Here is a 16,714-nt window from a genome sequence, read left to right on the forward strand (position 1 = left end):
CATCCCATACTAGATCTTCTATGATCGTATGAGTTTAATTAATGAGATGGTTGATCTTTAATGATCGTATGAGTATCCATTATTCTAAGGAAAACAAACATTAATCAGCAAAACATTTTAATTTTTCCATTGGAGGGAGCAATTGATGGCAAGGGTGTTCTTTTTTGTTTTATTTTTCTAGACTGCAAATGGATGTCTTCTCTTTGTTTTATTTTTTACTAGTATTCTATCTATGTAAATTTACACGGTGTCACAAAATCACCTCTAAAATTAAGTAGTTAATATTCATTTATCAGTTTATATATATTTTTGATAAGAATGATAAACTTTCTCATTTTCTATCTGTTTTTGTTAGTACAGTAATCAAGTCTTATAATCTCACTTTCTATCCACTGTTCATGTTTTTTCTCTCCTCAATTATCTCTTTATTTTATTTATTTTAATTTTTATTTTGATATTTATTATAATAACTTTTGTTTTTAATAATCTGAATCTTAATAAAAGTAATTTTATCAGAACATAATTTGGTAAATTTAATAATTTAAAGACCGCTCACTGATATATAATTTGTCAATATATGTTTCAAGGTCCTTGATATGGGCAATGTTGGAGGCTTTTGCGGCACATAATACGAATATATTGCCACCTCAAAACACGATATTGATAGTACCAGCTGACCAGCAACAAGATAGTAGATCGATATATTCATACCCCATATTTTAAACCACTATTGTCAAAATGAAGCGACAAATTTACTGTTTAAAGACCCAAAAGACCTAATGTGATCTATACAAAACCTTTTTTCAAAATTGGGGGGAAATTAGGAAAATATGAAAAATAGAAAACGTCCGGCGAAGACTACGATTTCAACAACCTACATTCCCCCTTTACTATTACATGCTCTGAGTTTGAGAAACAACTGGAAACCAATGCTAGCTATGTTAAGCTCCTCAAATATGCGCATATTGCCCAGACAGCTGCTCATCAACCAGATTACCTGATAAGCCTGAGGTTATTGGAGAGGGAGGAAAACATACCACATGATGATAACACTTCCCATTCCTCGATTGTCTGATTATTGCTGAGATGCTTTAGATACACAATTTCTCCCATGAGGACCAGTTGCTTGAAATTTTTTCATCATTATATCACAAGTTCTGTTAATTCTACCACGGAACTCTGGACTTCCACTGCTAACTGATGTTGAAACTTTTAGCGGGCAGCAGGCAAAGATTGAGTACACATACGACATCAATGCTCTCTTTTCAGATGCTAATTGAATTCCACAAAGAGTCTAGTTTACAGCTTCAAAAAATAGAACTTGCGGTTGTAGATGCCCTCTTTCACACATTGTAAGAACATCAGCCCACCCGCCAATCACCTATAAGTCACAAATTGTAACAAAGGACAAAAGGGAAGAATGCAAAGGAAGCATGATTTACAATAGAAGGGGAATTTACCTTGACAGTATTATCATCATACATAACCCAGCATTCACGCTCATGACTATAAGCAAAGCAATGGTAATGTTGCCCATAGTAGCATACCTACAAGTGAAATCACAAGTCAGTAACAGAAAAAGATTACTTTCCCATAGAGGCAGATAAATCTAAATTTTTTGGAGAAAGTAAGCCTTCTTGTCAGGCCTTCACCGCACTATAATTTACAACCTAAGAAAACTATGAAACAAAAAAAACTGCAACTGGAACATGATCGAGGCATATCTAAGTATACCTACCACAGAAACCAAGTTATGCGTGCTCTTTGGATCCAGACCACGGTAAAGGACACTTATATCTATCTCAGTATTTAGAGCTGCCAGTGTTGCTTTTATATCCTCAGCACTCTCACACGTATTCTGCCAACCCATAACTGCAAGAGAATATATTAACATAATTCTGGGTATTGATGGAAGCCAGTTTCCTCTTTACAAACAAAAAAAAAATATTGTCTCAAGTCACCTGTTGTGAAAACATGTGGTGGAGTTGAAAGAATGTGATGGATATAGTTGAGCTTCCCGCAGCCCCCAGCCTCGGGATCACAGGCCAGCTGATGATTCATCTCCACAAGATTCAAAAGCTCGTCAAAGGAGCTTTCTGCACACATAACCTAGCAAGAATAATAAGAGAGTAGTCAAGAAATATCAGTTAACATCCGAAAACATGAAGTAGCTTAAATAGCAATTGCAACCATCAGAAAAATACACAAAAGATTGTTTTTCACAAAACAATACCTTCATAGTACGGAGAGCACTGGCATTTATATTGTGAAAAAAGGAAGTATACTTGAGATGTCTGGACTCCAAACCACAATTATAGCAATTCATTCGTTCAAAAATGTTCATTCCGAACATGGAGTGCACAATACAAGCATTGTTTGAACAATCCCAAGACCCCAGGCAGTTACTTTCCACAGATTCAGTATCAGAAACACTCAAACAAGGGGTAAATGACCGGTGAAGACAGTCAAATATCACTCCCAATACTTCAGATGCATCATTCATCTGAGCCTGCATAGTTGTTATTATCTTAGTCACAACTTCGAAAATGGAGATGAATTCATGAGTTAATACGACGAATATATAGTTTCATGAAGTTAATATGAGTAGGGCCAGAGAATAATGTACCTCCTGGAAGAAATTACTTTCTGGATACAGGTTGCTTAAAGCTATTCTTAAAGAAGTAGGCGCAACTGCTTCTCTTCGCGTATCCGTAGATGCATTACTCAAGGCAGTAAATATTTCGTACAATGCACAGATCACACATGGATCCCCCACATGAACATGTACTGATGTTGATCTTTGCAGGAACTCATCTCGGAATAGTTTAATATGCCACAAGGACTGAGAAGATACAGAAAAAAGCAATGTTCAAGATAGAGAGGATAATCAGAAAATTAATGCAATGATAAACAAATCAAAATAATAAAACCAACAGATAACTTTGCATCAGAAGCACCTGTATAATAACATTAAGAAAGCAGTTGTATTCACCGACTTCATTCTTTAACCCAGTACCCAGGACATCGATATCACTTGCAGTTTCAACTCTGATCTCATTATGTAAAACACCACCTTTATCAAAATCTGCAGAAATCCTTTTGGGTGTCCTCAAACTTGAAACTAAAGGACATTTTCGTTGTTCTTGGAATGTGTCTGAGAAATAGTATGGATAAAAATGTTAGGCAGTTGTAGACACTGCTATCAAAAGGTGGAAACAAAAAGTGTTCAAAACCCCAAAAGCTGGTAAGATGCATCAGAAAGATAGATAATAGCAAACTACCAACAATTTGGTAAGATAAAGCTTACTTTTGAATCAGTCTCCTAAAGTCTAGGTAAGCCTGCATTAATGACTCGCATGGTCAATGACTAAGAGTTAGGAAACTTGGCCCGATGTTTGTCTTAACATGGCCAAATCATTGTCCCCTGTCTACTAATCATATTTCATTAGAAACATGGATTTGATGTATTTCCGAAAATTCATGCATGAATACCCAATTGCACAAAATTTGTGTCCAGAACTGGACTGCTACTGAAGATGACCTATTCTATTTTGTCATATGAGTAAAAGTTATTCATTGATTTGGCTATCTTATAAATGAGATAACTAATCTAGCTTTTTTAGAGACCATCCAAGATCCAACAGATTCCATAAACAGTTAACAAGATAAAAAATCATTCTGTTTTATTATGTGTTAACCTCCCTCCATTAAGATTAAGGTACCACACCACCTAAAGTGGCTGGTGGTTAACAAATGTGAATAGTAATAGAACAATGAAAATTCCACATAATAAATAAATTCTTTTACCAAGGCTTTGGCGTACGGCCTTTTTAAGGTCGGCCTGGAACCTTTCTTCATCATCTTCCTCTGCATGTTGCTGTCTCAATTCCCTTGTTCCCTTGTCTGCCAAAACAGGATTAACCAGTTTTCAATTAAACAAAACAAATGCCCAAAATTTATGCACAGGAGCAAATGCCTACATATATAGCTTTTGTATTCTCATATTTGCAGAGCAGCAAGAACTTACATTTACAAAGAGGATCATTCATAAATGCTAAATAATCACACTCATGGAAAGAAAAAAAAAAATTTCTATCTTTTGCAACAAGCAAAAAATGACAGAGCAACTAATATTGGCATGGTTCACCATACAACCAAAATGACTTTACCAAAAACACTAAACTTTCATATAATGTCAAACATACTCAGCTGGAATATAACCACAGAGCTACACAACAGACCCCTAACCAGTTCCATTTATATCACAAACAACAACATGCTCAAAAGTCAAAATTTCAGATGAACTCATGGTTGAGTGAGTGAACTTACTGCTCTCTGCAAGGAGATAGTCATTGGATTGAACATGTGTACTTAGATGACTCTCGACATTTGACCTCCCAGCTTCAATATTTTCCCTTTCAGATAACAAGGCTTGACTCTTTCCGTCAGGCACTTTAGTGGAACTTCTCTGCCTTCTATTTTTCCTTCCTGTCCGTCGATCAGAAGGCGGATAACCATCCTCGAGAATTCCTCCATTAGGTATTCCTGTCCAAGAAGATGAGCAATAAATACATTTTTCATTATCAAATTACCCCACCCACATCCAAGGAATCCTAAGACCAACCTGGGTGAACTTTATCTTGTGCACCATTAATCATTTGAGGACCAGAAACAGTGGAAGCTTTTAGTGACGCTGGAGAACCATTTGCCATGTTAATGGGCACGCCTTCTAGATTGTTAGGAGATCCCGTCTTCTGTACCAAGTGGTCCTGGAAATGAAATTTTCATTAAGTTTTCTACTTTTCTAGATTCCACTACATTTAACAGGATGGAATTCCTCTCATACAAATGATACCAATTATTGAGTGGAGTGGTAGACACAAACAGGTAGGGCATAGTGTAACATCACTTACCTGCACATATGGCTTAAGTGGCTCGTGCATATCTTGATCATTGGCACAAGGCTCCAAATTAACATCCTGCAGTTTCTCTGCCACTTTATCCGGATGTGTTTGAGTAGATTTCTTATTTTGCTCAGCAAGCTGCTTCTGCTTAGCTTCCTTCTCAATTTGTCTCTGATACTCCAAAGTTTCTTCAAGCTTTCTTTCCTCTTCCTCGAGTTCAATTCTACGTCTAGATTCCTCGTCCTGTTGCTTCAAGTCATCACCATTTACAGAAACAACAAGCTCAGAATCTAGAGGGTCACCATAAGATGCGACTGGACAGGAACTGCAATAGGAGGCGCACCAAATATAGATCAAACAGAGTATACCCATTATAAGCAATCATAATTATGAGACTGTAGTAATTGATACATATGCACATTAGAAACACAAGAAGACATACTGCTCGGCAGACTCATCATGATGCATGTGCTCATCTGAAAGACCATTACCCTGCAGAAGTAGAGGAAAAATTGTTGAATATCGAATACATATTGACCCCACCCAAAAAATAGAAAACCAGACGGACACAATCAAAACCTTTGTATCTTTTGCTTTCCTATACTCCTTATTCTTCTTCTTATCCTTCACTTTCTCCTGTGTGTGTCTCGCATTATCATTTCCTCCTTTGACACCTTTCTTAGAATCAAGTGCAAGTTCTGCCAAAAAAGCCTCTCTAGCAGCATCTGACTTTTCAGTGGCATCTTTCTCAGCCAGATCCTCCAAATGTGCCTACAGTAACATGAGAATGCATTAAGTTAAGTTCAGAAAATATAAGCATTACAAAAAATTCCATCTTCTTCAATACATACCCGAAGGTAGGACTTCACTAAAGGCAAGACTATTGACCGATAATCATGGGCGGAGACAGGTTCAAGCTTAACTTCCAATTGCTGCATCCCAGTAACATTTCGCATAATCCGTGCATCAATTTTGCTAAGCTGCATGAGAAGAAAAAAGGAATCAAGGGAAAAAAAAAAACAACAAAACAGAGGTAAAATCACAACGATGATCGCTTGAGTTAAAATGTAACCCAGAACTGACCTCTACATATAATTGTTCTTTCTGTGTCTGGATTACCTGATGCAGATAATCCTTGGCTCTCCAGTCATCATCTTCCCCGGATTCCAAATCATATAACTGAGAAGTCACGCCACCATAAGTTTCCTCATACCCGAACTGGTAGTCTCTTAAAACATTTGTTATGGCATCCAAGTCAATCCTACTTGCATTGAACATCATATCATTCTCTCTCTCAAGCTCTTCTTTCCTCTTCCTTAGCACATACTCATAGCTTCGATTGGAAAATTCTGTGGCATTTTCTCTCTTTTTTCCTTCTTCAACACAAAGATCCTCAACTGCCTGCAAAGCTTCTTCATATTTTAAATGCTCACATTTTCTCTCACAAAGACTCTGCAGGTGGTAAAACTCCTTTTCAAGCATCTGGAGAATTTCCATCCCTTGTTGTGTTTTCTCTTCTTTTGTCTGCATCCAGGATGTCAACTGTTCAGCACTAGATGGGCCTGCAAATATCCAGGACAGCAGAGCATCGGAATCAGAAAGAAGCCCAGTTCCATCAGTAGGGGTTCCATTCCCAGCACTAGATGTACAATCAGAAATGTCCAAAAGAAGGCAGGAGGCATCTCCGCTGAGAATAATCCTCTCTTTAATCAACTCAACACCCTGATTCGTGTTATTTCCATCATCCATAGCACAGCTACTTTTCTCAGAGTATCTACCTAAACCACAAGCATGGGACAGATCCTGCAAGAATTTGAGGATTTTCGTAAGATGTGTAGCTCCCAAGAAGCAAATGCACATAGGTGTTTGTTCCACACCATGGTTAAGAAGCTCAGAAGTCTGTAGCTTATCCATCGTAAATTGTATCACCCTGTTAAGATGAGTAGCAGCAAGATATTTGTGCCTGATAAGCACCTCAAATGAGGCATGAATTCTTTCAAGAAGCTTCATACGTTCAGGGTCATCAGATAACGGCCAACCGCCTGGTAGAGAAGAGTAAGCAATAGGACCATTGTCCTCATCACATTCTGTACACTCAACGTGGTCAACCTGCTCATGGATATTGCCATCAACAGTACAATTACTAGGACCATCTCCAATAATTTCCTTCTCAGGCGATTCATCCCAAGCATCTTTGAAACAATCCTCACACTCCTTGTTATGATTCCCAGAGTAGAAATCCTCAACAAGCTCAGGGTCTCTGCATTTTCTTTGATCTCTAAGCATTCTAATAGCAGCAGAGACATCCAGTGGTTTCCATGAACAAGTGAGAAGCATCTCAATCCATTCATTGTCAACATTTGGTGGCAAAACTGACTGCATTTTTGGCATAAGGTTTCCCATATGTTCATTCACAACATGGTGCATATGTGATTCAGGATCCACGAATTTCTCATTACATCTACAACAAACCCAGTAGTTCCAACTCCTACTACTCTCTGCAAACGCCACTGCCTCTGATAAAACCTCATTCGCCAAGCCATCCTTGGACGAGCTAAACTTGGCTTTAAGATCACTAACTCTAATCCTAAGTAACTCTTTCTTCATATCAACACTCATTGATTTCCAATACGACCTAACCCAATCCTTCCTCTCCGATGAGGACCCATTTTTCCTCAAACCCCCATGCTTCCTTCTCTCACTACCTCTCTGACCGGACCCCGACAACGAATCCACTCCCCTGTCACTCTTCTCACTCTCATTGTTCAGCTGAGGCACCTCAGACTTCTGCTGCAAAAGCCTGGCAGCCGCAACCCTCACTTCAATCTCCTTTCGTCTCTCTTCCGGAGTCTTAGTAGCCTTCTTAATCTCATTCGGCCGCCTAGTTTGCACCAGCCTCACCTCCATGGGGTCCTCGGTGACCCTCCGAATCGGAATTAGCCTAAACTTCTCTTCTCCGGTCCCCAAATTCTTCATCCACGTCGAAATTGAGGCAATGTTAGACTTCTGAATCAGTTGCCTGAGCTCATTCTGGACGTGGCCAATTCGAGCCTCGGCGGTGGGCAGCTTCTGCTGGCTCTCCTCCTGCAAGCTCTCTTTAGCAGGATCAACAGGCTTCTCAATCGCCAGAGCCCTCTCGCACTCCGCCACCACTTCATCATACTCCTTGCCGTCGTTGGCCGCCTCGTATAGCAAATTGGCGTAGAAATGCGCGAACTCGATCGAGTTCGGCGACAGCTCCACCGCCCGCCGCGCAGACTCCGCCGCGTTCCTCAAATGCCGCTGCTTCGCGTTCGGGTCGTCGATAATCGACGCGACCTTGACGCACACAGTGCCCTGGACTCGGTGAATCAGAGCCGAGTGAGCCGAATTCTCGTGCTTCTGGCACGACTCCTTCATCAGCCGCAACGCCTTGTTGTGGTTCCCGCGGCGGAGCGCCGTCAGCGCCCGCTCGCATTCGAGCTTCGCGGCGGCGGAAGACTCCGAATCAAACACGCCCGATTCGATCGACGGCGAGGATTCGATCTTGTTGTGGAGGACTACCAGGCTGCTGTTAGGACTATTGGCCTCGGCGTCGGCCAGAGTGAGCGGAGCAGCACCGGGCTGGGCCAAGACGACGGCGTCGCCCCCGTCGACAATCGGCGCAACCGCCGCCGGCGACTGTTTGGAACGCGGAGCGGCGTTTCGCTTCTTGTGCCCCATTCTCTTAACTCTATACAAATCCAACTCACATGCATATATATATATATGTGTATTTATATATTTATCCTTTTATATCTATATGTCTCTGTATGTATCTGTATGTATAGAGCGAGAGAGTTTTAGAGAGAGAGAGAGCTTACTGGTATTTGGGGGAGAAGAAGAAGCAGATGAGGGTAGAAATGGAATTTGGCAAGATCGGCGGTGTGATCGAGACACTACCTACTACTACGAGTAGTGCCCAAGAACAGAATCACTAATTAAGAAGAACCGAGATTACAGTGATTTATACACATTCTGGGCTCATAGGTCCATTTGTTAACTCACTAAGCAGAGTGTAGGGTAGGGCAATCTCTCTCATTTTTCCTATCTTCTTCTTCTTCTTTTTTTAGTTTTTAACAATGAACTATTTTATATGAATTATATTTCTTCTCAAAAAAAAATATGGATTATATTAGGTGAAGATTCGTGATTGATGTATTTAAAATTTGATAAATTTTGTTTCGGTCTTTCGTGGGCGTGGATTCGAATCTTGCAATCATTATTCTGATTTATCGCTTTGCTCTTCATTACATTCTACGTCAGCTTAAATATTTATGTTTCGTCTTGAATATTGAACAACAAAAAGTACAAACGTGATAAAGCAAAGTTTCAGTTTTTGAAATTTCGAAACAAGATGATGAGAGCACATCGATATAACTTAGCCGATGTTGTCTCCACTGCAAACAAACTATGTGATTGTTGATCATCACTTCCTCGTGGGATAGGTGTGTTTTGCGAGCAATTATCGAGTTCTACAATGTCAAAATTCTTTTTGCCATAGTCAATATCTCACAATCAATACTACTTTTCCGTTATTTGACCTTTATTTTTCAATCGACAATGGTGTGAGTTCTTCGTGCACATACACAAGCGATGCTCACCACAATACATGTAATTAATTGGCCTATGTGAATTTTTTTTTTTTCCCAATTGAACAGGTAATTAATTGGCCATTGTGTACTTGTAAGAGGCAACATTTACATCATTATCTATGCGACTCTAAGAAAGGATACATTCAAGTAGCCAAAAACATTGCTCATTAGTCGGCAGATAAAGTTTTAATTTGGTCGCTTCCAAATACATAATCTAAGATTTTCTTAATGGTATCATGCTTGTTTTTCCTTTATGATTCATATTTCAAAATATAGTTCTTTTGAGGCCCTTAAGGGCATTAAAGTGGCATGTTGTGAGGCTACAAAGAAATATTTGTGATCCATCATTTTTGGTATGTTCATTTTCATTTTAAGTATCTTGATATATCCTTCTAATAAAAGGGTGATATTGTTTATTTATTTCTTAATTTTTATGAAATGTTTTAAGTATCTTTATCCTTCTAATAAAGGGGTCTACCAATTTGACCCCGTGCTAATGCAGGTGTTTTTTTTTTTCTATTTAACTGTTATCTTTTCAATTTTAGAAAATGGTGTTGATTTGGATATAATATCAACCCTATAAATCTAAGATATACCAAGACATGATAAAAGGAAAAAGAAGAAAAGAAATTAAACCATTAATAATAGGATTAAGCATGGGCCAAGTCACCTGAAGTGTTATAAGAACCAGAAGCTACTAATATCAATGTCCTCAGCTAAAGGTTATTCTGACCAAACTATATGTATCCATGAACAGTAGCAGTATCTCCAACAACCAGCTGAAGTAGTTCCATAAAATGTCACAAAAGATCAACTCATTTTTCAGTCCTCTTCAAGTAAATTGATGGAAGTTTTGAAAACCAAGCACCTACTGCAATAACAGAGTTCAAGTTTTTAAGAGACTCCTCAACTCATCAACATTCAAGTATTCAACCACACCAATTTCTTTTCCATTTTTTCATGGCATGAGTCAGCTACACCAACCTTAGGGTCAACCTCAACAACCTACCCACTTCAAATGTTGGGAAAATCCCACATGTTATAGATTAGTGTCATATCTAACCTGTTCATCTCTGGTTAGCTTTGCATAGATATCCTGAATGATTGAACATATGAACAAAATCAACACCGAGTTTACATCACTGGTGAAAACTGAAATTTATTACTTAACTTAAAGCTGCACATAAGAACAACTTGGATACAGTCATACTCTCATAAATAGATAACATTAATCGACTAAGCCTGCTAATCTTCCTCTTCCTACCAATAAGGAAGAATAAAAAATCGGTGCTGATGACAGAAAGGAAGCATGCCGCCTATAATAAATGCATCCGCTCCACATAAGATTCAAGCAACCATCTATTAAGAGACTCCCCACATCCTACAAAGCACCCAGAATTCCCATTCTCGGTGAAAAACGGGAAGCTAAACATGTGCAGCAGTTCCTGCACTGCATGCCTCACCATAGAAGTTCCTGTAACCCTACTCCGCCGTCCCCATCCTGTCACAATATCAATCCGGTTTGGACAAACCCCGGATATTAGCATTTGTTGGCGAAACCAAGCAAGTGTCCTTGATAGTGCTGTCACAGCAGTACCATCAGACATAACATGTAGGTTTATAAGCCAATAACATGAGCCCTTCTCTTTGACAGCGTCTGGATAAACATTCTTCTGCGCAGCCACCTCCCAGACAGAACCAGCCTCCTCCTTGAGCCCTGATTTATGAAGGAAATCCACTACTGCATCTACAAGCCCCCTCTTGCTTTCTCTATCCTCACTATGCATCAAATCCAAGAAGCTGTTCATGTGTTCTCTCACGTTTTGGCCATCGGGCCCTGCTGAGGGCATAGACAGCAGGAATGTATGAGCAGGATGACGTGTGACTGCCATGAGCTCACAACAAAATTCCATGTCATATGGTGATTGTGCTTCCGTGCAACAACTGAGAAGCAAGGTATATGTCTGCAAAGAAGGGTTCAGACCTAAGCCCACCATGCTCTGCAACAAGTTATAGGCATCAGACAAACGGTGAACCCTAAGAAACGCACTAAGCAGAGAATTGCATGTAGGCACATTAGGACGCAAACCAGCATGGAGCATTGCTTGATACCAATCCCACGCTTTTTGCACATTACCAGCCTTGCCCCACAAATCAACTAAAAGGCCATAAACAGGTTCATCAGGTACCCAATTCTTCCGTTTCATTTCACCAAAAAGTGCTTCGGCCTCCTCAAGATACCCACAGTGACCAAGCACCTCCATTACTATGCTATAAGTCACTTTATCTGGCTGAAATCCAGCACCCTGCATGTCACGGTAGAGCTTCAACGCAGTCTCATAATTCCGTGCTTTCGCCTGCAAAGCTATCATGATATTATAGGTGACCAGATTGGGAACACAACCATGATCCACCATCTCACAGAACAGCCGGTGAGCGGCAGCTAAATGGCCAGCTTTCCCGAGGCAGTTGATCATAACACTGTAAGTAAATGTGTCAGGCGAAAGACCAGCCTTTTGCATCCTATCATACAGTCCAAGGGCAATATCAAGAAAACCAGATTTTGCATGGATGTCAATTAGTGTACAGTAGGTGACACGGTCAGGCTCACACCCTGCTTCTTGCATTTGACTGAACACATTCATTGCATCTTTCAAATAGTTTGCACGACCATAACTATGAATCAGACGGTTGTATGTCACAACATTTGGTTGACATCCTTCATTCACCATCTGATTGAGCAATTTATTGATGGCACCGAACTGCCTGGCACGACCAAGGATGCCAACCATGGTGGTGTAAGTGTGCCCATCATGCCTGAATCCTGCTTGTCGTTTTAACCAATTAAAAAAACCAAGTGCAACAGTATGATCTTGAAGTTGCTTCAAAATTTGGTTTGCTTGATATGCGTCCATTGAACAGTTGAGATTTCTGAGAGATGCCTCTGCAGAAGGGCCCCATTTAAGCTGTTGCAATATGTGGGAAACATTTTGAACAACATTCCCATTGTGCACAAACTGCCTATTAAATGGAGCAATCGCTGTTGGCATTTTCATCTCTCGTACAGGTTTACTGAAACCTTTAGAGCCACACCTCGTAGTCTCTGCATCTGAAATCTGTACATTGGACTTGAAATCTGGAACGAAGTGGTTTGGCTGAGCTTTTGATTTACGTGGCAAAGCCCTTCTATCACGTGTTTCTAAAGTCTGTACACTGTGAGCCACTGCTGAGTTTTCTGTCCTGGTATATGGAACATGATTTAGACCTTTAACAGAATTGGATTTATCATAATTTCCCTTTGACCCCTGATGATTACTTGTACGCTCTGAAGCCGCTGCTGTCTCAGTAGATGGTTTTGGATGAACACTAATGAAATTCTCTCTGTTTATCTGCTTCACATTTGATGACTTGACACTGGACACTCCCACGGTGGGACGAACCATAGTGTTTTTCGGCAAAGTAAGCATTCCCATCCCATCAGACAAGGGAATCTTATAACTAACTATATCTGACAAAAAATTGACAGCGGCGACGCCAGCCTTAACAAATTGCTCTGTAGTAGGAGGTGAAGAGCTTATATCCTTCTGAATGGCATCAACGTTGGTAGCATAACTTACAGTATCTGCTCTCACAAAAGGTGTTGGGGCAGTTGCCACCTGTTTTATAGAAGTTCTCTGGTCAACACTCTTGGATTTACCAGAATCTGCCACTTTCACTGCATCTTGCGAAATTAAGATTCCTGCCCCTGCAGCAGGTTTAGATACGGAGCTTGATGGATTTTGGGCAAGAAGACCTCTATTTATTGCTTGCTGCCGTTGTGGGCCACAGTTTTCATCTTCAGAGCAAGTGCATGAATTTCCCTCTGTTGCACTACATCGTGACCCGCTAATAAAAAAGGATCTAGCACTACTCGAGAGGTTACTTAAATGCTTTGCTCGCAACAAATTTTGTGCCATGGTAGTACCTGCACAAAAGAAAAGGATAATGAATTAGCAACATGTACAGTATATCAACACAATAGTAACATATAAAGAGAGGAAAATGCTTGTCACAGTCTTCAGCTACAAGGGAGCTCTACTTTTTCATTTTATAGATGAGCACCACCTCGCACACTAATTGATCAAATCAAAGTTGTATCACAATAGTATATATAGATTATCCTAGTCAACAGAAAGCCAGAAAACACATCCTCGTATAAGAGGAATCCATAAATAGTCTTATCATGTCTGTAACAGTACTCAGATCCTAAGGGTTCTCAATAATCTAGAAATCCTAAACAATGCTCCGGCATTGGTAACAAGCCACTCACATATCCAGCTTTCGTGACTGTGAAATCATCAATTCACCAAACCATCACCTCACTCGAAACTGATCAGTAATAAAATCTTCAAGAATACAACTGGTAGAAGAACATTGCAGCCTTACTTTCTAGTCTATTGTTCCAAATCAGTTCCACACCATCCTACACAATTAGTATGCCATTGTAACAACAATTTCTTTCCTCACTATCAATATTCCAGACACAAAAACCAAGAACTTGTGTTTAGCTTGATTCCATTTTGTTAGTTTCATTTCACTCATAAGCATGTGACATCTGTACAAACTCATATTTCACAGACTTCACATAAACATTCAAACCTTCAATTTCACACCCTTACTACATATGAACAAACAAGCAAAAAGATCACATCTTTGACACATGTAAGAGCTAATGAACAGTCCTACATACTAAACCACCACAAAACAACACAAAAACCATTTTCTAGTCACACAAAAACCAAGCAATTCTCATAAAGCAAAATACTTTACATAACCCAGTAAACAGAAAGTCTCACAGAGAAAAAGGGTGTACCCAAAATGGCCTTCCGGGTCTGTCTAGGGAGGAGAGAAGAGTAGAGAGAAGAGCGGCGTCGACGGCGTCGGTGGCGGCGCTGCTCTCTCTGCCGTGAAAGAGAGCTCTTATGGGGTTTCCAAGCAAGTAGGGAGAAAAGGGAGGCTGATGGCCTTGAAAATCAGCTGTTTTTGTTGTTTCGCCCTACTTTACAAAATTTGCCATACGTGCAGCGCCAGAGGATCTGACACGTGTCCGACTATTCGCGGTTCACACGTGACGGAACTAGACCCTCTGTCTAGGATCACAAACACTTCGATGTTTTTGGAACGATTCGCTGCGGCTCTAGGGTCATACACCCTTCCCACCTTTTCTTAGGGAAAAAAAAATCTGTGTTGGTCAATCACTGGAAAAGATATTTACTCTGATTCAATATTATCTTCTTCTTACTTTTTTGGTTATTGTGAAACAAAATAATCAAATTAGGGGACCAATATCCGCTCCATCACCTAATAGTGAAAACGTATAATCTGATAAAGGATAAAGTGTAGAAACAAAGAGATAGCAAGAGAGTCATCATCTTATTCATTGATAGGAGCCATTTATATAGGGAATTACACAATACCAATATGGTAAGGATATGAATATATAGATCTAGTCTAACAACATATCCTATTGGCATAAGGCCAAGGCACACATAGAGAATATCCTAGAACATAATTTTGTTATTTGATCCGTTTAATTAGACATTTTATATCTTCTGTTACGAGTTATATGTTGGACGCTTAGATGTAGAGCATTACGGTATATAAGTATTATTTTTTATTTTGTTAATAATATTTTAGTTATATGTACATAGAATGATTCACTCTTACGGTTGAACAAATTATGTGAAAAAATCTATAATATGTTGAACAATCTAAATAAAAAATATATAGATCATAATTTCAACTCACGATACATTAATTATGACATGAGTTGTTTGTTGGATCAAACAAAGTTAGCGTTTAGGATTTGAATTGGTAATTGTTGATTCACGCATAATTACCGAGTGATCCCTTCTTTTTTGTGAAAATCAACTACTCCTCCTATTATTTTGCTTGGTCAGCACTTTGGTAGATTTGATCACTTCCTTAGTCAAATAGGTTTCTACCCTCCACGTGTGATTGCTGAGAAAGTTGCCTGATCCAACGGCTGTGACGGTGCAAGTCTAAGTTTAGACGAGATGGAGAAGCGGCAGCGTATGATTACACCAGGTAGCTGTCTACGTGGACGGAGACATACCCCTCAGGGCGACACCGATTGTCAATTCAAAGTTTTGTTGTGTCGTTTTTTTTTTTGGGTAAGAATAGGTCAAATATACCGTGTTGCTCAAGCCAAGATCGTCGTCAGAACACAACCCCTTGCTCAAGTCTTCATTTTCTAATAAGAGAAACATCGAAATTCAACTCTTTGTTTCGGCTAAAAGTCTAAAACCTGGTTAGGAATTAAGCTGTGGGAGTATGAATTATGAAATCTAGGGCTGGCCATGGGACGAGATGTGATGGGATAGAGCTAATCTCAAGGTTCGTTCCGGACATTAAAATTGGGACGAGACGGGACGGGATGGGCTCTGTGCTTTTTAGATTTTATCCCACTTGGGCTCTATCCCAATTGGGACCAAGATAAAAAAAGTTGAAAATAAACTTATAAGCAAAATAAAGAGTTTCATAGTTTTATAGTGTTCTTTACTCTATTATGTATTAACAAGTACTTACAACATATTTACAAGTATAACATGGTATAATAAGAGAGTTTATACTACTTATTTTCTCTAAACTTGTCATCACTATTAGAGTGTAATAAGAGAGTCTACAACAATCAACAAATTAAAGTATTAAACATCAATGTTATTGCCTAATAACTTAAATAAACAAAGAGTTAAAATCAAAACATTTAAATGAAATGCTTAAATCACATCTTAATCAATAAAAAAACAATCATTAAAATTGTCGGAACGGGACAGACCTAAACAAGACTTGAATTATCTGTCTCGTGTCCCTTCCCGTTATATATAAACGGGACGGGCCTAACGTTTTAAGATTTAAATCTCATCCCGTCCCGGTAAATTTCGGGACGGGCCCGGAACGAGTTCGGGATTACGGTTTTTTACGTCCACCCCTAATGAAATCCTAGCTAGAATGATAACAGGCCTGCTTTCTTGGGCTATACTTGGACCATATGTGCCTCCATATTGCAATTATGGGCCGCAACCCAACTCTTCAAGTTTTATTTTTATTTTTATTTTTATTTTTATTTCTGCATCAGAAAATAGTGGATTTAGCTAATAGCGGGATCAGACCCACACAATAAAAAAAAAAAAAAAA

The 16,714-nt window shown here is 39.4% G+C and overlaps 2 protein-coding genes across 2 annotated transcripts; both read right to left on the bottom strand.

The window, feature by feature from the left end:
* Positions 1-692: 692 nt before the first annotated feature.
* On the bottom strand, positions 693-8,606 carry LOC101311291. The gene is made up of 15 exons (XM_004301258.1): positions 5,988-8,606; positions 5,756-5,884; positions 5,484-5,675; positions 5,347-5,396; positions 4,914-5,229; positions 4,625-4,769; positions 4,330-4,545; positions 3,808-3,903; positions 2,958-3,154; positions 2,627-2,842; positions 2,234-2,509; positions 1,962-2,109; positions 1,739-1,872; positions 1,461-1,547; positions 693-1,381 (listed from the first exon to the last, which is right to left on the bottom strand). The coding sequence occupies exons 1-15, from the start codon at positions 8,604-8,606 to the stop codon at positions 1,295-1,297; spliced, it is 4,908 nt and encodes a 1,635-aa protein (XP_004301306.1). The 3' UTR covers positions 693-1,294.
* A 2,006-nt stretch (positions 8,607-10,612) lies between these two features.
* LOC101305847 (pentatricopeptide repeat-containing protein At1g74750-like) lies at positions 10,613-14,525 on the bottom strand. Its single transcript, XM_004299557.1, has 2 exons — positions 14,370-14,525; positions 10,613-13,481 (listed from the first exon to the last, which is right to left on the bottom strand). The coding sequence occupies exon 2, from the start codon at positions 13,471-13,473 to the stop codon at positions 10,834-10,836; it is 2,640 nt and encodes an 879-aa protein (XP_004299605.1). The 5' UTR covers positions 13,474-13,481; positions 14,370-14,525; the 3' UTR covers positions 10,613-10,833.
* Between the last annotated feature and the right edge of the window lie 2,189 nt (positions 14,526-16,714).

This window comes from Fragaria vesca, linkage group LG5, assembly GCF_000184155.1.
Source record: "Fragaria vesca subsp. vesca linkage group LG5, FraVesHawaii_1.0, whole genome shotgun sequence".
In the NCBI taxonomy this organism is placed as follows: Eukaryota; Viridiplantae; Streptophyta; class Magnoliopsida; order Rosales; family Rosaceae; genus Fragaria; species Fragaria vesca.